The sequence below is a fragment of the Dipodomys merriami genome, unplaced genomic scaffold (assembly GCF_024711535.1).
Source record: "Dipodomys merriami isolate MVZ:Mamm:240054 unplaced genomic scaffold, mDipMer1.0.p SCAF_31, whole genome shotgun sequence".
NCBI lineage: Eukaryota > Metazoa > Chordata > Mammalia > Rodentia > Heteromyidae > Dipodomys > Dipodomys merriami.
This window is the reverse complement of record NW_027204604.1, coordinates 4,829,201-4,856,682: the sequence shown is the minus strand read 5'-3', so window position 1 is coordinate 4,856,682 and position 27,482 is coordinate 4,829,201. Positions and strand designations below refer to the sequence as shown.

At 36.1% G+C, this 27,482-nt stretch overlaps 1 protein-coding gene across 6 annotated transcripts in view; it reads left to right on the top strand.

Moving 5' to 3' along the window:
* Positions 1–27,251, top strand: part of Rps6kc1 (ribosomal protein S6 kinase C1) — a 159,166-nt gene extending 131,915 nt beyond the window's left edge. For all 6 annotated transcript variants that reach the window (XM_070041510.1, XM_070041514.1, XM_070041512.1 and 3 more), the window contains 3 exons: positions 17,471–17,553; positions 18,317–18,412; positions 26,315–27,251. In XM_070041510.1, the coding sequence (XP_069897611.1) occupies positions 17,471–17,553; positions 18,317–18,412; positions 26,315–26,425 (290 nt within the window). In that variant the 3' untranslated portion in view covers positions 26,426–27,251. The remainder of the gene's footprint in view (positions 1–17,470; positions 17,554–18,316; positions 18,413–26,314) is intronic.
* Positions 27,252–27,482: the final 231 nt, after the last annotated feature.

Sequence of the window (27,482 nt, the reverse complement as noted above, 5' to 3'; positions counted from 1 at the left end):
CCTGAAAACTTACAATGAGTTCTCTAAAATGTCTTAATTTAGTGTTCAAAAGGACCTTTAAATATCTTTATTTATTAAGATTAAAGAGACACAGCTAAAGGGTAAAATCTTAAGGCCAAGAGTGGATAAAATATGGATTTTTTAAAATACAATGTGACTTGAATGATGAGCTAATCTGTCACTTTAGAATACATTTTTTGAAAGTTCTGTCCATATTTAAGAAAATTAGGAAGCAAGTTTTCCTTGCTTTAAAATAGACTATTTAGCCAGAATATTTAACACAACAGGTTCTCTTACTGTATTATATTAATTTTTTAAAATTAAAGATTAGATTCTTTGCTGACAGTTTTAGGTGGCTTTAACATATGTGCTGAATTATGTCCTTCCTGTCATCAGTACAGATGCAATATATGTAAATCCTGTTCTCTTTTTGCCCAGCCCTTGATTGGTTTGGGTAACCACAATGCCTTAGCTCGTTGCTCCACTGGCCTTCATAGGAGTTCCCAGTTGATTGTGTTCCCATGACTTGTGAGTTTTAATACAGTGTTTAGTGCTTACTAGCTAACCAGTGTATTCATGCTAACCTTGCTAGCATCATGTAATTAGGATCAAGTGTTTTTTTTTTTGTTTTTTTTTTTTAGTTAAAACCTTTATTGTTAAGAATTACTTTCATATGAAGAAGAGCAAATACACCGAAACTTTCCAAAAAAATAACAGTTTGGGAATTAATATTCTAATATTCATTTCTTTCCTTTTCCAAAATTAGGACTGTTTGGATTAATTTCTTCCTAGAGCTACAGAGCACACCTTAGTTTTTTCCCCCCAAATAGATAATTGGATGCAGTTTCTTTGAAACTTTATTGGTGTGGGGTATAGTCAATGGGATAACAAAAGTATTTATAGTGAAATCACTTTATTGCAATTATCTGATTTTATTGGGTTTACAAACATAATTTGATTAATAACATTTTAGATGCCAGTGTACATAAATACATTGGTTAATTGAATTTGGAGGTTTTAGGGTCCACATTAAATTTGGAAGTACTTTTGTATGGAGCCTAAAGAAATCACAGTTAAAAAAACCCAATATATATATGGGGTACTAATGTTTATAAACTGTCTCCTTGCTTCCTATTTTTTATTGCTAGATTATATTGCAAAGCTATCAGTAACATGGTATTTTACAGTATTTCTGCTACTTTAATCTCTAGATATGTTGTTTACTACTCATAGCATCTTGGCATTTGCAAACTTTAATACATTCACCCATAGGGGAATGTACACACTTTCAATTTCATGTACTGAAATAATGAATTGAATACAGATCAGTTTTTAGGTCCTTATTTTTAAGCCTTTTCCCCAGAAATCTCAATTCCTGTAGTTTACCAGCAGGTGGCAGTGTGCTATTAATAGATTTTTTTTTTCCCCCTGCTGTCCTCTTCCAGGTTGTCCTTCACTAGCATTTGAAAACAAAACCAAAAGCCAAGAATCCCCTAAATACCATAGACTTCTTTAGCCTCTCTTTGAGGCCTATAATTATTTGCATAAAAAGAATTGTAGCTTCAAGCTTTGTTCGTTGTACAAGTGTTAAAAGTATTTTGGCACACATTGAACTATATAGAAAGTTTCTCCAATCTTTGAATATAATAACGAGGTGAGACAAACCCAGTAATGGCCTTAACAGAACAATAATGCTATGTTCTAGTGTAGGTGATCTCAAACATAATCAGAGAACTCAGTTAAGCCTACATACTTCTCTTGCTTGGGGAATTGGAATACAAATTTATGAATTATTTCTTTTTTTAAACACGGAACAGCAGTGCTGCTGATAAAAACTGTAAGTAGATATTTCTTCTCAAAGTAGTGGTAATTTTTTCCATGCTTGAAAATCACAAGTCAGTCATAGAGTACCGAGCTCTCTTTTGATTTATCTTCAAAATGCCAAGGGTTGAAGTAACTTCTCCCCACTCCCTGTACCCTCTTTCTTCCCATTTCCCTCCTCTAACCTTAACATTGTTGTGCCACTAACCCTGAAGCATACTAAGCAGCTCATGTTTCATTAGAAAGTAAAGTTGTCACAAGATTACGATAAGAAGGATTCGCTTCTGTTTAAACAGCATGGAGCCTCTGCCCTACCACTCATCCCTCCTGGGAATCCTTATCACATATTTGTCCTAAAAACAGTATCCACCTGCCCTGTGCTTTATAATATCAGCAGTGTATCTTTTCATCTCATGGATGATGTGCCTTTATATTTTGAGAAAATTTTCCAGTAACAGATTCGATTTACATGGACAGAAACTTGAGCAAATGCCAAACTAGCAGGGGGGCCATTATTCTGCTCTATAAATAAGTTTAAAACAGAAAAACACACACAGAAACCTGTGAATCAACATGTTTTGGTCTAATTGAGGGGAAAAGCAAGATAGATAAATTTTGAAATGCAAATGATCACCTTCTGTTATTTAAGACTAGTTTCTGCCAACTTTGTGATCTTAGATTTTAAAAAGTCACAGCCATTTCAACCATGTGTACTTTCAAGGAAGTCCAAATGTCATGTTTCTACAACACTAAGAACTTCCTTTTAAAAGTTGCCTTTTTTCATATTAAAGAAAATGAATCTAACAACAAAAAGACGAAAGCCATGGAGCTTTCTCTGTCCACATCTGTGAAAGCCAGCACATAAATGGCTGCAGCTGCAGAGCCATCAAGAGGGTCTTGAGAATATGAATTCACTGATCAAACCCATCCCTGTTTTCAAAGTAGAATCCATTCCTTTTAGGTTCACTTTGTGTCCTTAGATTATCTCGGATGGTTTTCTAGAAAGGTTTTATTTTTAAATAAATATCATTCATGGTATATGGGTTCCTTTTTTAACCACAGATATACAGAGTAGAGTTCAGGTTTGAAAAACCTCAGAAAATGGTCCCCAAAATAGGACTAGAGTGGCGAGCATGATAATGTACTTATGATACTGCCCCACTTCCATGTGAGGAGACTGGCCCAAGCTTTACTAGGAGAATCACAGATAGGTCTTTCTGTCTTCCACTGTGAGAGATAAGGCAACAAAATTTGAGGTATGCTGGTTATTCTTCTCCACAGCATTTCCATGGAGTTTCTCTTATTGTATTTGTGTTTGCATAGACACTGAAAGTTTTTAGCCAAAGGATTTTATATGCTTTCTTTTGGATAGTATAGAATTTTTTTTTGTACGGCATTTTAGAAATAATGGAGAAATAGATGTTAGGATATTAGTATTTTCTTTACTTACCGGTATTTTTTTCTTAGCAGTCTTGACTCTCATCATAAAAAACAACTAGAAATAGAACTCATATAAAATACAAAGACTATAGTTGAAAGTTCAATATGCAATCTACCACAAGTGAGTAAAATTATTTATGTTAGTTATTATGCTAATATAGTCACTTATGTTTCCCATTCTAGTCTTAAACAAGTTGATACAATGTCTTATCAGTGTGTCCTTCACTTTTATTTTCCATCCCATTATGAGCCTTTGATTTTAAATGCTTGAAAAGTATGTTGATATTTCTTGTTGACTACATTTTAGACTGGAGAATTTATAGGTGAATATGTGTGTAAATTGAAGAAATCCAGAATGCTTTTCACTGTAGCCCAATCTCCACGCTCCCAGATGTCAAATGACAGCTTTGCTTCCTCTGTTAGGCGATTTCACACTTGAAAACAGCTCACAGCTGACAGAGAAAAGTGAAACATAGGAAAATCATGCTGAAAAGTATCTGAAAAATCCAGTTTTAGAGCATGACATTTACTGCAATCCTTTACTATTCTAGCCTGACTTTATCATCAAATAAGCCATGAATATATATTTTGGGGGGTATTTTTCCCTGTCCTCCATAAACATGATTTCTACTTGATTCCTTTCTTTCTAAGCGCAGTGCTGTGTGATAGGTATTTGATCGTTTGAAGTAAGACTCAGACCATGAGTAGTTTAAAGTATCTTGAGACCATCAGAAGTTTAAGATTAGAATAATTAGGTAGCATCAAGAATTACCTGGATATTTACCTCCAATCAAACAGTAACTTATATGACTTTTTTTTTTCCGGCTGTGGGGCTTGAACTCTGGGCCTGGGTGCTGTCTCTTAGCTCTTCAGCTCAAGGCTAGTGCTCTACCACTTGAGCCACAGTGCCACTTCCGGCTTTTTCTGCTTAGGTGGTGCTGAGGAATTGAACCCAGGGCCTCATGCATTCAATGCAAGCACCCTACAACTGAGCTACCTTCCCAGCCCACTCATATGATCTTGAACATGTTATTTAATTTTTCTATTTAATTTTTCTGTAACAAGATAGATTTGTTGAGTATGAATAAAATCAGCAGTGTCGTCAGATCATATGCAATCTAAACTATATAAAACATAGACGAAATTCAAGTTCATTTGTAAGGCAAGAATTTTTCCACCTGAAAACTACTCTTTCTCATCAAACACTAGTAGATTTAAGGTAATTATTTTTATTTTGAGCATAATTTTGTTGATATATCTTTTATTCACTTATGGAGTTTGTATATTATAAGTATACAGTGTACAAATGAGAAATTTATGGAAAATATTTTCATTTAGAGGAAGAAGTCAGTGAAAGAATGTCAACATTTGTAACAACCCAAATTGTTTGAAGAAGAAAGAATTATTTAGGTTTGAGAATTTAGGTCTTGGGTAATTTCTTCAAGTATGAGCAATATCATTTTGGAAATTTAAATTAGATGGGATAATAAATTCAGATGGATGTTTTGAAATAATGTAAACAGGATGAATACAGTTTTGGTGTAGTCTTTTTTTTAAAGAAGAAAGAAGAAAAAAATGGTACTGTAGACATAAAAATAGTAAAATATTTGTGGTAGACCAACAATAATATTTTTTGGTGGTTCCATTTGCTGAGCGAGTGCTCTACCATTTGAGCCATTCTGCTAATCCTTTTTTGTGTACTTTCAGGGTAGAGTCTTACTTTATGCTCAGTCCAGTTTGGACTGTATTCATGTTTCCTATTCATGTTTCCCTTTATTACTGGGATGACAGGCATACACTACTGCACTCTGCTATTAATTGAGATGGAGCCTCATGAACTTTTATGTCCAGGCAGGCTTTGAACTGTGGTCTTTAAATTTTTGCCTCCCATGTATCTAGAATTAGAGGTTTGAGCCATTGAGCCGAGCTTTATAAACAGTAACTCTTTGTTTGATTTACCCTTAAGCAAAACTTGAGCATTCAATCTTCAGTTTCAATGTTTTCTTTGATTAGTAAGTATATTTAATCCTTTGCCTTTAGTTCTTATCATCATAAAAGCAAATCTGTCTCTTCTAAAGGAAAGCCAGTTAAACTGTCAAGCTTGCTGTAAAATAGCGGAGATTTTTTTTTTTTTAATTGTGAAAATGCCATACAGAAGGGTTACAACTACATGGGCAGGATAACGAGTACCTTTCTTATCAAGCATTGTTGCCTCCTCCTTTCAATAGTGGAGATTTTATAGATAATTCTCTGATGCAAAGAAAATTGAAGAGTGTCTTAAGAGGATTAGAGGGTATAAAGCCCTGGGGTCCACTCCTAGGTAGGATGTATCTGGGAGCCTTCATAAATACGTAACTGTTGGTGTGTCACCTTGACATCTGGGTTATGATCATTCTATATTGAGATAGATATGTTCTGAAACCATATCTCTCTTATCAGGCCAGAATGTGATTTGCCTCTAGTGGTGAGAATAAGATGGGGATAGTAGGGATCACCCCCTATTATTGGTCATCTCATTGAATGATAGATTAGCCTAGTCCAGAAGAAATTCTTCAACTGTAGAATTAGAGAATTAACAGGGATGATAAATGGATAGTGTTTTCATACTGAAGTGTTGAAATACATTTTCTCTGTACATTGCCGATACTCCTTGATTAGGTAGATGATTTGTAGGGGAGAGCTGTGTTAGTCTGCGTTCCATAAGTATAACAAACACATGAACTAATCAATTTATAGAGAGAAGGTTTATTTGGATTCACAGTTTTGGAGGTTCCAGGTGGTAAGTGGTTGACCATGCTGCTTGGGCCTATGGTAGAAAAGTACATCATAGTGGGAGTGTGTGGTAGAGTAAACCACCTACCTTATGACTGGGGAGCACAAATGAGAAAGAAGGAAGGGCTAGGGTTCCACGATCTCCCTCAAAGGCATGGTGCCATGATGAAAAGATCTACGCCTAGACCGCAGCACCTGCAGTTTCACCCCCACTTGATAGTACCAAGCTGGGACCAAGCCTCTTAATACATGGGCCTTTGGGAGACATTTAAGATTCAAACAATACCAAGGGATTATCTCAAGGTGTTTTTATTTTTAAGAGGAGGTTGATTTTAACTTTTATTTATGCCAGATCTTTTTCTTATGATCTGATGCAAATGTCCTTTTCAGACAAGGACCATGAGACTTAGAGTTTTAAGTAGTAACTGCAGAGTACTGCTTCTTGTTTTTTGATATCTGAATTAATTTCTGGCATTGCCAATAAACTGAGCTATCTTTGCCTCTGATATTTAGCCTCTGATATTGTGCTAAATCTTAAATAGTATGTTCTAGAGTAATCAAGCAGCTATTTTCATCAGGTCATCAGTTTCTATATATATATATAAAGTTTTAGCTATTTGAATCTCTATGCCATAACCAAGGGCTCACTCCTTCTAAGCAATCCTTCAAAAATATTTCTTTCAGATAAACATTTAAAAATGCTAAGGTTTTAAAAAAATTAATGATGAAAAGGCAAATTGGATTCCTGAAGTTCCTTTAATAGCAGCGCATGTCGCTCTCTGCCTGCCTAGCATGGCAGCGAGCAGCCGGAGAGCTGCGCCTCCTGTCATTCTCACAATTTTCAGTTAGCCTTTTTCTCATCAATCAGCTTTAATGGCTTTGGTTGGGTAACACTGTGACACCTGATGGCTATTCAGCGTGGAGTTGTTGTGATATGATCAATGGAAAATGGAGCATACTGGTTTTTTTTCCTTCCTAGAAATGTAGAGGGAAAGGAAGAAAGATTGTATAGAGCTCAGAATTATAATTATAATCAGTCAACCAGAAGTCATCTGGTAGTTACCCATTTCTTATTTTATCACACAAGAAAATGGTATAGTAATGATACCTATAAACTCCCTTGAACAAGTAATTCTTGGCCCTGGAGTGCTGCATCAAGTGAAACCAAGGAATTTTGACCCAAGTTGTACAGATCATTGCAGGAAAGCTCAGAACATGGTTGCCAGGTCATTACGACAACAAGAAATTCAGAGCTGGGGATGGAGGGGAAGAAGAGAAGAACTCGGATTTGCCAAGCCTACCTGAACAAACACAGTTCCTGTCCAGTTCCCCACTGGCAAACAGGTCCAGGGGTGCAAGTAATTGAATTACCTGAAAAGAGGCTGCATTAATAAAGAGGCAGTGGCAGGAGGCAAGGCCAGAGCCCAATGTGAGCCAAGAGAATGAATGTGTGCAGGGTTTAACTGTATCACATCTCCCTATCACCTTATGCCACTGGGGTGAGAGCAAGTCTGACCATGCAGACTTCTCTCTCTGGAAGGTGTTAGTCTCTGACACTAGTCCTTCCATGAGAATATGCTCATTAGTTAATGTGACCTGGGAAACTTTCAAACTGCTACTATGTCCTGCTTGAATTTTGAATTGCATTTGAATAAGCAATTGAGTACATGTTAGAGAACTTAGGGAGTAGAGGATGGACAATTGTCCATCATTTTCTCAAATGCTTTAAGAAAAAGGGAGCAAGATGTCCATTTGAAACAGATGGGCTAAGAAATGGAATTTCTGGATTCTAATTAATCAGATTGCCTGCCTTAGAGATATTGTAAGACCTTGGGCAATTAAATGTCATTGGTCCAAATTAACTTATTTCAAATGCAGCATCCCTGTGAATAGTGGTGTTACTTCAAACTTCAACTGGAAGAGCTTGAAACTTTGATAATCTTTTAGATATTAGAGAATCTAAGTCTAGAATTAAGATGCACTTTTATGCACTGAGAGTATAGTTCAGTGGCAGAAGGATTATCAAGGTTATACTTGGCCCTTGTTTTGATTTCTACCTCTGCAAATAAAGAAATTGTATTATCATTGATTTAGCTTTTAGTTTTGCATGTACTCATACAACATTTTGTGTTGTTTGTGGGAACTTAAAAATTGTCTATATAAAAATAATACTCTGGGGGAAAAGGTAGGTAGTATAGTATATGAAGTATTTTGTAACGTTTAAGATAATTGACTATTATTTATTTTTTTGAGGTGGGTTTTGTTGTGTAACTCAGGCTGATTTTGAACTCACAGTCCCAGCCTCTGGGATTATAGGAGTGAACCACCATATCCAGCCTAAGAAATATTTATAACTGATAGTGATGATCTCATCAGCCCACCACCAGCTATCCTGTTAGTTTATAAGTCTAGCACATTTCATGAATGGTGCTTGGACAGAGGAAAGCTTAAGTTACTTTCCAACCCTGACTTTTCTCCGCTGTACCAACATTGTAGCCCCCAGGGGCAGTTCTTGTGCTATGGAGATGCATATGCTCAATGGGACTTAAAACAAATACGATGAGGCCTTTGAAGATGCTTTGAATGCCTTAAATGAATAGTGCTATAAAATCCAAGATTAGTATAGTTATTCAGCAAACATTTATTAAATACCTCCTGTGTCCAGGAACAGTGCCTATGAGCCAGAAATAAAGACATAATTGGTGTAATATTGACAGTTACTTTTGAAGTTTTATGTCAAAAGGAGATGACCCAAACAGAAGACATATACAATTGGCTAACTAGAACACTAATAGACCTTTATAGGTGAATAGTTGTATTAATAGAACAGAAATTTACTGAGCTAACAAAAGGCATGCTTAGCTTTTCACAGTTTAGTTCCCTATGTTGTTGGACACACACCAAAAAAAAAAAAAAAAGCTTTCTTTGGCATTTCTTTTTCTTTGCTTTTTAGTCATCAGCTGTAGTGGAAGACTAATGCTTAGCTCCTGCATAGAAAATCTTTATACACAGCAAGAGCTGGTGAGAAAAATTGACGAGGATTTTGTAATTCTAGTCCCTTTCAATTAGCAACAGATGCTGCAGGGAAAGATTGTCCGTAGAGGAACATGGTGCTAATGCTCAGCGCTCCGGCTGACATGCAATGCTCGGTGTAGAGAAAGATGTTCTTTTCCTTGGTTCATGTGTGTCACTAATGACAGATTACATTTTGTTTTTAACCTACCTTTCTCTTATCTAAGTCTGTGAATGAAGTCTAGCTCCCTTGGCAGAAAGTGAAAATTCTTGACAAATAGTAACAGAATTTTTAGTTTTACTGTACCTTGAAGAATTTATGGAAATTTTAGACATGCTAACTTAGTTTTGATACTATAAAAGTGTACATGGTGCTTGAAATGAAGGCTTACTAAAATCTCTCTGATCTTTACCAGCAATATATCTTTGATTCTAAAAGATAATGTATGTTTTATACATGAATAAATGTAGACTCTTTTCTAAAAAAGAGTCTTGGAATCCTTAAAGTCAGATATTTAAAGTATGTTTTTTCTAGTTTACAAAAAACATACTTTTTGTATCCCAAAGTACATTTACTACGGATTATTATTTTAATGTATTAGGACTGTCATTTCAGAATTGGCCAATCATCTTATATTTGGGTGCTGCATTATTTGGGTGAGAAATGTATACGCTTCTAAATGTTGGCTTACTGGAGTGTTACTTAAACACTGGTTGCAACAGTTCCTCCTCTTTTGTTGAGTTAAAAAAAAAGTGAAGCTGCTAGAATTCTGTATTTTAAGAGTTATAGTCAAGGAAGAGAGTTTGGAGAAATATGTAATTATTCTACATTAAAATAGGGTTTCTTCTTTTTAAAAAATATCTTCAAGTAGTTGTACAAATGCATTTCAGTTCAACAAATCAGTTTATAAGTGCAATGCATCTTGATCCATGTCACCCCTCCCATATTCTTTCCCAACCCCACCCATAAAAGAGAATTTTTCTGTATGTAAATTCTAAGAAAATTCTGAAGGGCTAGGAGTGTGGCTGAAGTGGTAGTTCACTTGCCTATCAAACTCAGGGTTCTATGTCAAACCCTAGTACTGCCACCCTTTCCCCAAGGGGGGGGAAAAACTATTTTGGAGGGATAAATAGTAATGTTAGAAGCTATAACTGGGGGAAGTATAGAACTGAGAAAAGCAAAATCTGAATTCGGGATACCAAGGAATCACAATTGCCACAATTCCTTTTAATAAAGCTTTGTAGAAAGGTTTGTTTTCATTCAAAACTATGTCTAGCCAGGTTGGTGGCTCCTGACTGTAATCCTATCACTTGGGAGGCTGAGACTGGAGGATCGTGAGTTTGAGGACAGCCTAAGCTATATAACCAGTTCCATGCCAGTCTGGATTATATGGCAAGACTGATAAAACAAAAGCAAGAACAACAACAAAGAAAACTCTGAATTTAACCCACATTTTCTAGTTAAAAAAAATTCAAATACAATTTTCCAAGCATTTTAGCTGTCTTTTATTTTAGTTTTGAGCCCTATCTTTTGTAGACTCATGTAGTTGAAACTGCACAGTGTTAAGAGGCAGATAAGTAGATGTCATGACTTGGAGGGGTTGGAATGGCGGCATTTCCACTGTCCTCCAGACCTGCTCAAGTGTGATAGTGTACACTTTGCTTCTTTGCCTCACTTCCTGTACAAATAGAGATATCACATGGCTGCCTGAGGACCTAGATTTACTATAGTTTTATTTTTGGAGTCTGGCTAAACACTATTTGACTGTAAAGGTGAGACTTAGAAAATTGCTATAGGCTTTTAAAACTCTCATGTTTTAACAAGCATTTTAGTCATATTTTTCAGAGAAATATTGTGGCTAGTTGAAGAATGTTCTATGAGCTGTTAAACTTAAGTAAAACAGAGGAAGACAAGTTTTATATTGTGACACCTTTATCATTTTTATCTAACTGTGTCTCTTCACCAATCAAATATGCTGTTTTGAATCATTAGTATCAATCAATATTGTAGTTAGAAGCAGGATGGACTGTATTAAATGAAATTGTACAATTTTGCACATGCTTGATGCTTATGATTTTTTGGATGAGTTGAAATCTAGAACTGTTTCTATGTCTCTTGTAATGGTTAGATTCGGTGGTGACATCAATTCCCTCCTCTCACCACCAGGTGATGATTCTCAGAGAAGGGTGGGAGGAGGCAAGAAGCCTGAGAAAAGGACTCACCAGCATAATCCCACTCATTGGGCATCTTAAACTAATGGAGGGATAAGAAGTTAAGAGAAGCTCCCGAGTGCTTTTGAAAGCACTTTTCGTGATGATAAAATTAAAGCTGTAAGAGGTGGAAAGAATGTTAGAAGTCTTTTGTCCTCATTTTCAGAGACAGTCAGTGATATCCCCCAGCCAAGCTCGGCAAGCAGAATAGCTAGAGCCCTGGCAGTACATCAATTTGATGCAGAGACAAAAATCTAGGATTCTTGAGTATTGTCATCTTTTTCTGAATTTTCATCCTGAGAAATTTTCTAGTTCCACTCTCATCCCCCATCCCATTACTTTGATTAATGCCTATAATACCACTGCACTCTGGAGAATAAGGACACTGCTTTGCCTAGCCTAGAAATCACACATACAGAATGGACTAGTGGGAGAAGGGGCATACATAGAAACCTAATGTCTTGCTGTACGGGAAGAGTATTTTGAATGTTAACCAATTTTTTTGTTACATTTTAAGTAGTTGTTCAAAGCAGTTACAGTTCAGCAAGTCAGTTTATAAGCACAGTGCATCTTGGATCAATGCTACGCCTTTTATCAGTCTCCCTCCACACTCCCAACCCAACTCTTTCCCTCTGTTGTCTTCATTTCATAGTATGACTGCATTCTTCCCCCTTCCTCTCATTTGTCTACCCTCTTCTTCTTGACCTCTTCCCACACATGCCATTCAAGTTTAGTTTCCTGGTTTTCATTTTGTTGGACTTTGAGTTCATTTTTTTCCAAGGAATTACACAATTTGAATTGTCCCCTGCAAATACTATCTTTGGTTAATACATTTGTGTATAATTTGCATACAACGCCACATATGTTTACTTATACATTTATAAATTAGTTCTACCTTCTACATGTGAGAAAAATAATTTGTCCTTTGTCTCTCTGGGCCTTACTTACTTAACACAATTTTTTCTATGCCTATCTGTTTCTTTGCAAATGACATAATATTCTTCCTGAAGAATGAGTAAAATTTCATTGTTTATGCGTACCCATTTTCTTGATCCATTCATCTATTGAAGGTCATCTGAACTTTTTCCATACCTGGCTATGGTGAATGGTACAGCAGTAAACATGGTTGTGTGAGTTTCTTTGCTAAATTCTGATTTGTAATCTTTTGGATAAATGTTTCTGAGTGGTATTGCTAAATCATAAAATAGTTCTATGTTTAGTTTCAGAGAAATCTTCAAACTGCTTTCCAGAGTGGTTGAACAAGTTTGCATTCCCACCAACAGTGTGTTAGGGTTCCTTTTCTCTCATCTGTGCCAGCATTTATTGTTGCTTTTATTCTTGTTGATGGCCCTTCTAACTGAGGTGAAAGTTAGTGTTGTTTTGATTTGAATTTCCTTTATGGCCAGAGATATTGAACATTTTTTTACATATCTAGTGGCTATTTTTCCTTCTGAGAAGTCTCCAGTTTGTTTGTCCATTTATTAATTGGATTGTTGATTCTTTGAGGGTTATTTTCTTGAACTCTTTGTATAGACATTAGGCCATTGTCTGATGTGTAGGTGGCAGAGATCTCTCATTCTGAAGGCTGTCTGTTTAGCTTGTTTACTATGTCTCCCGTGTTTCAGATTGGCAGAATTAATATCATGAAAATGGCAATACTGCCTAAGACTGCCCACAAATTCAATACAACACTCATCAAAATACCTATGTCATTCTTCACTCAGATTGAGAAAACAATCCAAAAATTCATATGGAATCATAATAGGCCCTGAATTGCAAAAGTAACAGGTCAAAAAGTAGTGCTGGAGGTATAACAGTTCTAGACTTCAAACACTATTCCAGAGCTGTTATAACAAAAACAGCTTTATACTGGCACAGAAACAGGTCCAATGACCAATGGAACAGAATAGAAGACCCAGAAATAAATCCAGACCTACAATCTTCTAATATTTAATGAGAGCCAAAAAAAAAAAATAGGATAGAAAAAAGACAGCCTCTTCAACAAATGGTGGTGAGAAACTGGATATCCACATGAGGAAAACTGAAACTGGATCCCTGTAACCCTGTAGGAATATCAATTCAAAATGGACCAAAGACCTCAATGTAAGACCTGAAACAATGTAACTAATACAGGAAGGCATAGGAGAAACATTAGGACTTCTCAGCATAGGCAGAGTAAAGTTCCAGGGGCTCAGCAAATCAAAGAAAGAATTGACAAATGGGATTCTATGCAACTAAGAAGTTTCTGTAGGGAAAAGGACACAGTTTATAGGATATAGTCTTTAAAATGCCTTTTTTCAAAGTTGTTCACATTTGAGGCCAGAATCTAAAGGGATTTCCTGTTAGGGGTGTGGCTTAAGTGAAAAAATGCTTGCCTAGCAGGTGAAAGGCTCTGAGTTCAAACTCTAGTACTGCCAATAAAGGAATGTGTGTGTGTGTGTGTGTGTGTGTGTTTCCTAGATTTACTACCTTAAACTTTTTTTTTAAGCACCATGATTTGGTATTTCTTTAGTCTCTACTTTTGATGTTAAGCACTTACGTCTGAGTATATATAATAGTGATCTTTTAGCTTTCTATATAAATCAGTGCTTTGGATTTGTGCTCAATTTTTTAAATCTAGACATTGTGTATAAAGCAATTTTAGAGTAGCGGGTTGGATTGTCATATAATTAAAGGTTCTTTTTTAAGCAATGCAATTTCAGTGTAAATATTAAAGAAGTCTAGGAATTACTGTTCCTCAGGGATGATAAAAGTATAACCAAAGTCATTCAGTCTGACGATGGAAAGAAGAAAGACTATTTTAACATATGTAAAGAAGAAGTTCTATCAATACTTACTTCCACTTGTTCTAGTATTTAAACCTCCTAGCTATTTGAAAGTTCTTCTTTTGGGGCTGGGAAGGTGGCTCAGTGGTAGAGCGCTTGCCTTGCATGCCTGAGGCCCTGGGTTCAATTCCTCAGCACCATATAAGCAAAAAGAAAAAAGCCGGAAGTGGTGCTGTGGCTCAAGTGGTAGAGCGCTAGCCTTGAGCTGAAGAGCTGAAGGACAGCGCCCAGGCCCAGAGTTCAGGCCCCATGACCGGACACCCCCCCCCCCAAATAAAAGAAAGTTCTTTTCATCTTGCCTAACTATACAACTTGATGGTAGCTTAGAATCATCTCAGGAAATCAAGGACAGCAGCTCAGGATCTCAATTTCATATTAATTAATGAATACTAGCTTAATAAAAATCTCAGCAGAGTTTCAAGTTGCAGTGATAAGGTGATGGACTTATAATTTATTTAGTATCTTTTTCTCCCATGTTCCAGTGAACACAAAAATACCTTTTTACAATTGTTATCCAGTCTTTTCAAAGATAACATACAACTTAGTGCTCTAAATACTTTTGGACTGCTGATGGGTGCAGCAGTAGTTCTAGGTTTCTGTAGTTTGAATCTGAAATGGCCCACAAGGATCTTGTGGTAAAGGTTTATGTGCTAGCAGGGAGACTTTTTGGAAGATGATTGGATCAGGAGAATTCTAACCTCATCAATGGATTGATCCACTGATGGCTTCATAATTTGATGGGCATTATTTGGAAGTGACAGGACTAAGGTTAGAACTTAGAAAGACATTTTATCTTCAGCCCCTCTCTTTCTCTGCTTCCTGGTTACAATGCAGTGAGCAGCTTTAACTTTCCCATGTACTCCCTGCCATGATATTCTGCCTCATCTTGGTACTGGCTGCCCATGGACTGAGACCTCTGAAACTGAACTAAAACAACTTTTCCTGCTGTAAGTTGTTTTTCTCGGGGTTTTATTTATTTTTCATCATAGCAATAAAACTGACATACTAGGCCTGAGTGTGATTGGAACACTCAACTAATTATATTGAAGAGGAAGGAAGAAAGAATTAGGATGGGGTAGTGAATGAAGCAGGCTGTCAGTGGAAGAAGCAATGAAGGTCAGAAAAGGATGGAAGAAGAAAGGGGAATAAAAGACATAGAGGATAGGGATAGTTGTTAAGGGTCACCAAAGGTTATCTTTGTCCACGTGCTGCTCAGTCATTCTGTACTAGCTAGTAGTTCCTCTGGAGGGAGGAATTGGAGAAAGCTACGTGAATAGATTCTTAGGAAGGGTGATCCTGCATTGCTTTGTCTTCCCTTTTCCAAAATGAACTTATTTTCCAATAAGTCCAAGTGTTTTTACATCATCTTACAATACTTTTAGAAATTGTATCATCTGATATTTATGTAGCTTAATAGGTATCAAAATCTCACTCCAAGGGCAAGTCACTAAAATATTTTCTCACTAGTGAAAGTGCTTATTGAAAAAAATTAGATTTCTGTTATATAGCCTTTAACAAGCAATATATATATATATATATATGTTTACTTATATACTAGTTTATATTTTATGAAAGCAACATCTCATCATATAGATATGCTATACTATATGTGATTAAAACTATATTACTAGGGAAGTAACCCATAATTTTTCAAATAAGCACTTGTATATCACTCTAGGAAAATTGGAGTTTTTCGGTTGCTCAAATAGTAGTTGGAATTAGTGAATATCTGTTTTACTAGCTAGCTGAGAGCAGCTAGGTAGTATGGAGGTTATGATTTGAGATAAAGCACTGCAGGAAGAGAGCAAGCTAGTAGAAGCAACTTATGAAGGGTGTACTCCTACATAGACTATTTGGAGCCCAGAAGAGGGCATATGGGAAAAGGTGGCTGACATGGAACAGTTCCCTTGTTGTATATAGGAAATGATGGGGTTTTTGGTGTTGTTCTTTTTTTCTTTGCTTCAAGACTTAAAGCTCAAGCTATCTTAAGAGTAGTGTGCCAGGCACTGGTGGCTCATGACTGTAATCCTAGCTATAAAGGAGGCTGAGATCTAAGGATTGCAGTTTGAAGCCAACCCAGGCAGGAAAGTCTTTGAGACTCTTTATCTCCAAGTAACCACCAGAAAACCAGAAATGGTGCTGTGGCTCAAAATGGTAGAATGCCAGCCTTCAGCAAAAGACCTCAGGGACAGTGCCCAGGCCCTGAGTTCAAGCCCCATAACCACCACCAACAACAACAAAAGAGTAGCGTGGTTGGTTTTTCCACATAGTCCATGTGGAAGGCTGGGTGCTGAGTCCCATGTTGGAACTTTGTAAGTTCCAACCTAATCACTTACAGACTCCTGAACATTGCTGTTACAGGTGTAGAAGATAGTAGTCATGTAGTAGAATATTTGTGTGAGTGAATGCAGTCGAAAGGGCAGATATTGGTGACATATTTGTTGAATAGTAGAATGTTGCTATAAAAGGACAGATATCAAACATGACTTAGGAGCCAAAGGTCCCCAAAATGGTGACATGAAGCTGGACATGATGACACATACCTTGTGATACCAGCACTGGAGAGGCAAAGGCAAAAAGATCACAAGTTTGAGGCCAATTTGGGTTACAGAGAGCCCTGTCTCAACATACAAGCACACACCCCCTAAATAAATAAAGTCATAACAGACAAAAGTGAAATGAGACATTGTCTTTCAGGAACTTGTGCTGGTGAGTGATGGGACAACACAGATATAATACTAGTTTATGGGCATTCTGAACGTTCTTAGCTAATAGACTCACTTTGTGGCTTAAAACAGTGTATCCATCTATATTTCTAAATTGGGTGAGCTAGCATTTTTCCTGCTCCTCTTATTTTTTTTTTCCTGCTCCTCTTGATGAAACCCAAAACTTAGATCTTTATTCAGCTACCATGTAGCATTGGATAAAGCATTTTAGTTCTCTGGTTTTTTAACCTGTAAGTAATAGTATAATTATTACTGGTTTAGATAATTTGTAAACTTCTCTCTGGATGTAAAGTTGTTATTTCTAAAACAAACAAAAAGAATGATTTTTGTGGTAGAATTGGTTCTGCTTTTTTGTTTTTTACACATTAAGCAAAATGCTGATCTAGTAAGTTCATGTAACTTTCTGCATAGCATCTTGAAGGTGTCCCTGTATCAACTGAAGAACAAATGTCTGTTTAATGTATGACTGCGAAAGAAAAAAAAAAAAACTGCAACCGCAGTAGGTGACCAAAGGGATAAGTAACTTTCAGGAATTTTGAAAGCCCAGTAGTATTTAGTATATGCTCTCTCAGCATTAAAAAGGTCACCTTGCTAATACATGTTAATTTTGAAAGTTTAATTGACCTTTGGAATTTTAATATCAACCTCTTTTGGTGTGCTTAGAGGTTGGAGCAATCACAGAAGAAACAGAAGCCTGTGATTGGTGGAGTTTAGGTGCTGTCCTCTTTGAACTTCTCACTGGCAAGGTAAGCAGTGACCTGGACATTTAATACATTTATCCAGATGCCACCTTGATTTCAAATTGAGAATGTTAGCCTTTGCCTTTAGTTTTTAGGTCAGGGACTGACTAAGCAAAGAAGTTTAAGTTTTCAGGTTTTGAAAAGCAGAATTGTATTACATTGAATGGACTGATGTCAAAATATTGACATATCTCAATGTTATAAGACTAAATATTTCTTCCCTTCATTTTCTGATTTGGTGAGGAGGAAATTTTCATTTTTAGAAAATTAATGTTAATATTAAAGCTAACATTTTTTTCTCCTCAATATTGTATTTTGTTCCTGTGTGTTCTAGATTAAGGACAAAATTTATATTCTGATCAATACCATATTTGAGATTAGAGACTTAAATAGAGTTTTATGCCTATTGCCTCCTGAGAAGAAAACAGAGATTAATAGTTTTGCTTTTGTGTGTGTTCCTTAAATGTATACATACCTATGTAAGATTGTTGTAGAGTTTATAAATCACATGTACATATATAAATATATTATAAAGGCTATAGGTAACAATATAATTACAACAATTCTAAACTTTGAAGGTTTCTGTGAATGTTAAATTATTTCAGAGAGATTAAGTCACTTTTTAGTTTGCGTGTACAATTTAATCTTTTTGTTATGAGCCAGTCATTCAGTAAGGAAGGAAAAGGACATTTGTGACCACTTACAATGTGGTCATGAACAGAGAATAATACAATTTGGGGTAAGAAATGTACCTGATTGATTGTTTCAGACTTTGGTTGAGTGCCATCCAGCAGGAATAAATACTCACACTACGTTGAACATGCCAGAATGTATTTCTGAAGAGGCTCGCTCACTCATTCAGCAGGTAATTTAACTGACCTATTTATTGACTAGGTACATTAGCTATGAAGCTAAGAAGAGTCTGCAAGTCCAAAACAAAATTGGTTTTGGACAAGAAAGACTCATTTATAATTATACATTCAGAATTATCTTTAGGCTTATATCACTATCAAAGTGTTGGTAGAGTCAGAAAAGATACTCAAGACTTGCTGGTGTTAAGACATTTTTCTTTTTAAAAATCAAGTTAACAGTTAATTCTGTATTCTGTTGTACTTTTGCTATTATATTTTTGTGACCATGTATGAATGGCTGTGTTACCATATATGAATGTCTGGCTTCATTCTCCAGTTGTTAGTTAGAAGCAATAGTCACTACTCATGTGGCTTAGGTGGAGAAAAATATTGTTAGAAAACTTTGTCAAATTGTCATTTATTACTTCATCAATGGGTAAAACTTGGGCATTGATGTCAATTTCTGATTCTGATGGTTTTGAAGAAAGAGGCTATTGATGATTTAAACTCAATGCCTTAAGGTCAAATTTAGACCTCTACTGACCATCTTAAATTGATTTCTTAGGTTTAAGTTATAGATTCTGTATCTACGTATCCAAAAACAGATTCCAGAAATTTTGAAGTTTTGAATATCTGCTTGGATATTTGAACTGTGCTTGGGTATCTGCTTGGATACTTTATTAGTTGAGCAGCCCTAAGCTAAAAGATAAAAAAAAAAAAAAAACAACCAAAAATTGAAATTCTCCTAACTTTGAAACTTGTGAGTATATGGCAGTACTCAGGAAGTTTTAGACTCCAGAGTGTTTCCAGTTTTTGAATCAGATACTTGACCTCCTGTAGTCTTGAGCAGTGAGTTTTGCTGAGTATTTGAGAACTGTTCATTATTGTGCTGTGTCACATTTAGCAAATTGGCAAGAATAGTCAGGTCTGGGACCCCTAAACTTATGAAAAATCAAAGAGTATTTGAACAAGATAAGAACTTAAATTGTTTAATGAAACTTGTATTATATTTTAATGAAGGAAAACAAAAATTAAAAGAGGGAGGAAAGTACATATCAAGAAGAGAGTGAATTTATATTCTTTTAAAAAATAATTTAGGTTCCATTAAAAAATATTATATGCAAGCCAGGTGTTGATGGCTCACACCTGTAATCCTAGCTACTCAGAAGGCTGAGATCTGAGGATGGAAGTTGGAAGCCAACCTGGGCAGAAAAGTCTTTGAGACTCTTATCTCCAATAAACTGCTCAGTAAAAGCTGGAAGTGACACTGTGGCTGAAGTGGTAGAGCACTAGTGTTGAGCAAAAATCGCTCAGGGACAGCACCCTGAGTTCAAGCCTTATAACTGGCAAAAAAAAAAAAAAAAAAAAAGAACAAACAAAAAAGAGAAAAGAAAAATTTAAAACTATTATATGCAAGGCCTAGTGCTATAACTATAAAGATAAGACTTGCAAATAACTATACCAGAAGATGAGATTAGATAAAAGATGTCAAAGAGATTTAGAATATTTGGCAAGTCAGAGAAGGAGGGGTTATAGCAATGCAGTGGAGTATTAGGAAAGTTTTTGGGAACTAGATGTTATTTTTGGTGAATTTTGGTGGGGCAAGGTTGGATGTAGGAGGTAGCTAGTAGAATGAATGATATGATTAAAAACAAAGAAGGAATTGAAGAGACATAGTTCCAGAAATCTAAAGTTTGGTTTATTTGGAGTAAAAAGGTAAATGCAGGAATGGTAGTCGCAAGTAAATGTGGAAAGATAAGTTTGGAGTTTTCATGTGGGATTCTATTGTCATAAGCACAAGGATAGAATGGCATAATACACTGAAAATATGAGATTTGAAGTTTTTGTGCAGAAAAGCAAAAGGATCAGAGTTGACTACAGGAAGATTATTTGCCTAGACCCAGTGAAATAGAAATGTAGTCAGAATTAGTGAGATAAGAATACACAGAACACTTGGATTAAGCAACAGTGACAAAATATGTAAAACATTTCATTCTAGTGGTAGAACACTCAATGGTTTCTTTTTTTTTTGGTGGTACAAGATAAATTCAGAGCATGGCGGGGGATAAAGGTATAATGAATAATTTAGGGAAGGCTAGCAACTGCTTTTTTTTCCTTAAAGAAGTGGTCCATTTATTATGTAATGTTGAAAAATAGAATGCCCTACAATAATTTCCTTTATTAGAAATGTTGTGACTAAGTCCAGTTTTAAGGTATGTTCATCCCACAGATACAGATAGATGTTGCTTGTATAGTGAAGGAGCTTGCTGTGATTGACCTACCTAAGGAAACTACCACTCAGGCTGAGGAAACATCATCAGGAAAGGGAAAAGGGTCTCTTGGAATGATTAGCAATTTGTCATTTTGACTTTCCTCTTCCACTACCTCACAGGTCAGAGAGGTCAGTTTTTTTTTCACATCACAGAGTGATTTATATGGAAATAATTATTCAGCTTTGGGGAAATTTTCTCCTTTATGGTCTTTCAAATCCTTACTTTGTTCTTACATTTCATAATCTCCTGGACTCATGTTTACTTATCTGCTATGGAAAGGTGCCTGGAGTTAATCTAAACATAGCTATGTTTTAAATATAATTAAAACAGATCATGTGTATTTGTGCTTTATGGTATACATTTATTTCCACAGCACACAGTTGCTTTGTCAGGTGAAGATATTATACAAGGAAAATGTATTTCTGTGCCCTCCATTGCTCAGCTCTCTGGTCTGTTCTTTGGCCCTGGCTGTCTTTGATTCATTATCTTGAATGTACCATTGGCTGACAGATTCCCTTAATGTGCGTCAGTCAGTGTGATCTCTCTCTCTCTCTCTCTCTCTCTCTCTCTCTCTCTCTCTCTCTCTCTCTCTCTCTCTCTCTCTCTCTCTCTATCTCTCTCTCTCTTTCTCTCTCTCCTCTTTCTCTCTCTCTCCCTCCCTCTCCCTTTCCCTTTTCTTCTCCCTCTCTCTTTCTCCCCTTCTCTCCCTCCCTTTTGAGGCCTTTGATAGCATTTAAAATGGCAGAGTAAGCAATATAGTAATGGGTTAAACAATCATACCATTGCCTAGATTTATATTTGCAAATAATATATGGAGGAGTCCGTGAACTAATAAGTAAATTGATAATAGTGAAAATAGTAATCTTTGGAATTGGAAGTCATGTTTTGGAGTCAAGTGGAAAAGCCAATTGAAACAAGATAAGAAAGAACTTATGTATGCATATATTTCTTGAAATACTACATATTCATGAAATAAGATTACATACTTGTAGTTAATTCTTACCAAATATTTGATATATGAATTTATATTAAAATATCTGATAACAGTTATATTTCAATCTGTAGACATGAATTGTCTGTGAAAATGAGTTTAACACATTTAGAATATTCCTATGATGTTTGTTTTATAACAGCTTGTTTTATGATAATAGCTTAAGAACTTCTAATATAAAAGTTCTTTGATCCATTAGCTTTAATAAAAAGTAGAGGGTCACTTTGAGTGTCAGACATAATGATTTCAAGTGGAAAGCTGTTAGTATACTCTTTTGAAGTATATGCCTTTCTCCCCTGTGGTTTTGGTAGTATCACGGTGAAGAAATATCTTGGCATTTGCTGATCACACATTCATGCAGCAGTGTAACACGCTGCTTATTACCCATCTGATTGTAAACAAGTTTCTTATTTTCCTTGAGCCTTTGTTCTCTCATATATAGAATAAATAACAATAGTAGCTATTTTAGAGCTACAGTGAGTTAAGTAGATTGACCTGTGTTAATCACTTACAGTAATGCCTGACACACAATTAATGTAATGGAAATTGTTTTGTTGTCATTGCTTTGAGATAGGATTTCGCTATGTAGCCAGGCTGGTCTTGCACTCACTATGTAGCTCAGGCAGGCCTCAAACTCAAGATCCTCCTACCTTTTTCTCCAGAGTGCTGGGATTATAGGCAAATGCCACCACTCCTAGCTATTGCTATTAGGACAGCAGTAGGACAGGGGAAAATCAGCAAAAGATATTGTCTTCCTTTGTTATATAGCAACTACTTTGTACAACTACTTAAAGATGATAAAAAGAAAAAAAAATTGTCTTCAACTGTCCCAGGTTTTGGATTTAAGACAGACAACTATTATACTATTTTCAGAGAATTAAAAGAGGTATAAGGGCTCCTGAACCATTTAGCTTGAGCCTGTCATTTCCCTTAGCAGTATATTGTCTCTATTTAACTTTTTGCTTTGACATGTAAGGGATCTATGACAACAAATCCACAAAGAGAAATTATTAAGAAGATGGAAATTATACTAAAGAAGAAAAAGAACCAAAGAGAAGTGTTAAATTGAAAAAAATCAATGGAATAAAAGAATATAATTAATGAAATGAAAAATTCACTAGAGAAAGCTATCTACTGAGTAGCAGCTTTTTTAGGATAGAAAAAGAAGAATTAATGAACTTGAAGGTAAATCAACAGAAATTATCCAATGTGAAAATCAGACTCAAACATTGAGGGAGAAATAAACAGGGTCAAAGAGAACTGTGTGAAATAGAAGAAAAAGTATCAATGTATATAGAGTGGCTGTTGTGAATAGGGGGCAGCAAAAATATCTTAAGAAACAATGACTGAAAACTTCCAGATATCATAAAAAGCACTAATCTATGCATCCAAGGAGCTCAGCAAACCTTTAACAGAAGAACAGAGAACTACGTTTAGGCATACTGTAATCAACTTGAAAAACAAAAATAAAGGAAAAACTCAAAAGCAGCCAAAGAAAACTCATCATATAGAAGGAAGTATTAATTCCTAATTCACCAAAAACAATAGAGGATAGAAGAATGTTGTATTCAAGGTGCTGAAAGGAAGTAACAGTTAATTAAGAATTTAGGAAAATTATCCCTCAACAATGAAGATGAAATAAAGACATTCCCAGATAAAGACTGATAATTCATTGATGCCAAGCTGCAATACAAGAAGTCTTATATAATTCTTTCAAAATGAAAGGAAATGACAGTAGTATCTCAGATCTGAAGAGAAAATAAAGAATACTGGAAATGGAAATGTTACGGCTCAAAACAGCTATATCAGAAAAAAAAAAGAGAAAGTTATATGTTAAGAAACTGAAAAGAAGTGTAAAAAGCAAGGTAAATCTAAAAGAAAAGAAACAGCCTGAATCCTAGCTACTGAGGAGGCTGAGCCAGCCCTGGCAGGAGAGTCTATGAGAGAATCTATGAGACTTCAATTAACCACCAGAAAAGTGGCACTGTGGCTCAAGTGGGAGAGTGCTTGCCTTGACCTGAAGAGCTCAGGGACAGTGCCTACACCCAGAGTTCAAGCCCCACGATTGACAAAGAAGAAGGAGAAGGAGAAAGAGAGAAGAAAGAGAAGGAGAAACAAAACAGAAATTAGTAAGATAGAAAACAGAAAAATAAGGGCTGGGAAGGTGGCTCAGTGGTAGAGTGCTTGCCTTGCATGCATGAGGCCCTGGGTTCGATTCCTCAGCACCACATAAGCAGAAAAAGCCAGAAGTGGTGCTGTGGCTCAAGTGGTAGAGTGCTAGCCTTGAGCTGAAGAGCTGAGGGACAGTGCCCAGGCCCAGAGTTTAGGCCCCATGACTGGCAATGCACGTGCTGGGTCACACACACACACACAGAGTGAAAAATCAAGGAAATCACAAGTTGGCTCTTTGAAAAGATCAGCAAAATTTATATTGTGAAAATTATATCTGAACATGAAGATGACCCTAGGGCATCCAAAATAATTGTGAAAGAGAATAGACAACTGTGTTTTTATTTTTTTATTTTATTTATTTTTGTCGGTTGTGGGGCTTGAACTCAGGGCTTGGGCACTGACCCTGAGCCTCTCAGGGCCAGTGCTCTACCACTTGAGCCACAGCACCACTTCTGGTTTTTGAGTGGTTAGTTGGAAGTAAGAGTCTCATGGGAACTTTTCTGCCCAGGTTGTCTTCAAACTGAGATCCTCACATCTCAGCCTTCTGAGTAGCTAGGATTACAGGTGTGAGCCATCAGTGCCCAGCTTAAGTGTGTTTTAAGTAAGTGGTGCAGGAAAATCGCATATTCACAACAAAAACAAAAGGAACTAAGACCTTTACTATCTACCATATCTACTGAAAGTATCTCCTCAAGCTGTATATAAGAGCTAAAACTATAAAAACTGTAGAAGAAAATGTAAGAGAAGTATTCATAGCCTTGAGTTAAGCAAAGTTAATTAGAACACCAAGAAAATGGTCTGTAAAAGGAAAACTTTTAACATTGAATGCTTGTGCATTTCAAAAGACACCATTAAAAAATGAAAAACAAGCCACAGATTGGGAAACATATTTGTAAGTCATACATTTATATTTGAATTCAGAATATATAAAGAATTTTTACTTGATTATCAATAGGCAACTTAGTTTGAAAAGGACAAAAAATTGGGTATTTCACCAAAGAAGTTATATGAATGGCAATATGGGTATGAAAAGTTGTTCACTATCTTAGTCATTAAGCAATTCAATTTCATAAGATATAATATCTACTAGAAGGGTTATTAACAAAAAGCCAGGGAGTAAAGAAACTTCCCTTTCCTTATGCATTGCTGGTAGAAATGTAAAATGGTACAGCAATTTTAGAAAAGTTTGACATTTCTTTAGAAGTTAAACACAAACTTAACTATGAGACCTAGAAATGCTTTTCCTAGAAATATACTTTAAAAAAATGAAGAAATATCACACACCACACAAAGAAATACATGTAAATGTTAATGGCATTTTAGCCATTCTAACCATTTGGGACATTACAGCCCCAACCTGGAAAGTCCATGTCTATTAACTGGTGAATTAGTGTATCTAGGGAGTACTATCAAGAAATAAAAAGTTGATAGCTGCTACAATGTAGATGAAGCTCAAAAAGTGAAGGAGGAAGCTCCAAAGGCTGCATATTTCATGACCCTTTATAGGAAATGTCCAGAAGACACAGTTTATCGAGACAGAAAGCACATCAGTCGTGCCTAGATTGGACATGGGACTAGGGGTTGACTGTGTCCTGAAACTGGATGTGATAATGGTTGCGCCACTCTAAATTTGTTAAAAAAAAAAACAAACAAAATTGAATTGTATACTTACAATAGATGACTATTAGCGATGTAAATTGTCTCATCAGTAAAGCTAAAAGGCAAGAATCTGAGCGTGTATGAGTGTCTCAAGATGTCTTCTTCCAGCATGACCAGAGTACTCATATTTCTGTGTCTGTATTCCAGTATTAAAAGACTTGTATATGACATTATTAACTTGTTTTATACGTGATTCTGATTTCTGAAGAAATCCTTACCTGTTCTTCATTGGGTCAATTTTTAAAATAAATTATTTGATTTGTAAACTAGAAATTCCAAAGAAATTGTGACACAAATTGATTTGTTCAGACATTAAAGGGAAACAATGCTCTTTCTAAGAATTTAGTAAAATTTTTATTTTTGGTGGTTGGTACTGGCAAGCAAACCCAGGGCTTTGCATATATTAGGCAAATGTTCTGCCACTGAGCAACATCCTTACTCCTTTCCTTCTTTAGGTGTATGTGTTGGGTAGTTGGGTTGTTTTGAGACAGCATCTCACTATAAAGCCCAGGCTAGTCTCATACTTCTATTTTTCTGTCTCAGCCTCCCACACGCTGGGATTAGGCATTTACCACCACTTAGTGGTGGCTTAGTGAACTGTCTACTTAATGTTGTGGTATACATTGACTCCATTATACCATAAGAAGATGAGGGTCATGTTTCAGAACAGTTGAGAAGCCATAAACTCACATCACCATCCCACAGCCAGAGTGGGTACATAGCTCTTTTACCAGAACACATATTCAGTTGTCTATTAATCAGGGCCATTTCCTTTGCCTCACGGGTGGGATGCCTACCATTTACTAGATCTTCTTTTTCAGCTCTTGCAGTTCAACCCTCTGGAACGTCTTGGGGCTGGAGTTGCTGGTGTTGAAGATATCAAGTCTCATCCATTTTTCACTCCTGTGGATTGGGCAGAATTGATGAGATGAATACCGTGCAAGGCGTTCCTCACACATTGTCATCTCCATACGGGAGCAGCCTCACAGTCATTCATGAAGCACCAAAGCATATAGGCAAGGACCCCTAGAGGAAATTAGGAGGTGGGAGGCTAAAAGGGATTCATTTATAGTTACTATCTGGGCAAAATATAGGCCATTTTTGCCAGTGGCTGTTACATACATACTTATAACCCAGGTGTGACTTAATTTACATTTAGGGCTGCTGGTGTGTTGCAAACCCAACTGAAATAGGAATGAATGCCTTTCCAGAAGTTCCTCGCCATGAAGCTCTAAGTGAACAATAAAATTTTACTTGAATGAAGGATACTTACATGGCAGCTACTAGTGTCTCTGCTAACTGGGCTTGGTTGATATGATCAAATTAATATTTACTGAATAATACACTAAAAATACTCAAGAACAATGTCATCCATGGGACTTTAAAAACTGAGAAAAAGTATACCCATAATGCCTGAAAGGAAGCTTGTACTATGATGCCACATAATCAATGTGTTTTGAATGGAGTCCTCTGTTATTTTGGAAAGGGGATCATACTTTTATGTTGCCAGTTTTGAACTTCATTAGTTAGTACTTATTAGCAAGAGCCCTTAACATTCACTCCTCTGTGTTCCAGCTCGTCTTTCTCTCCATGCATCACCATTTCTTGTGCCTTTTGCTTATTCTCTCATATTATCTGTCCTACTTCTGTTAACACACTTGCAGCAGAAAAGGGAAGGGAGTATTTATTTCCCCAAACTGTGTCAACTTAATAAGGACTAAAAAAATCATGATATAAAATAAACGTGGTAAAAATTTAGTTGTTTCCTTCATTTAATAGTTAAGGTTTAAAATCCTTTAAAGATTTTTTTCTATTCCTTTCCTTTGAAATATTATCAGTGTCTGCTTACTGTTTCTTACATTTAACTTCATTTTACTTTTTTACCTAAAAACTTGTTTCTATCTAAACACAAAGGATCTCATCTAAAAGGAATGGAATGTCTGTCCGATTTTGTTTCTAACTCACAATCTGCTTGACATTGTATAGACA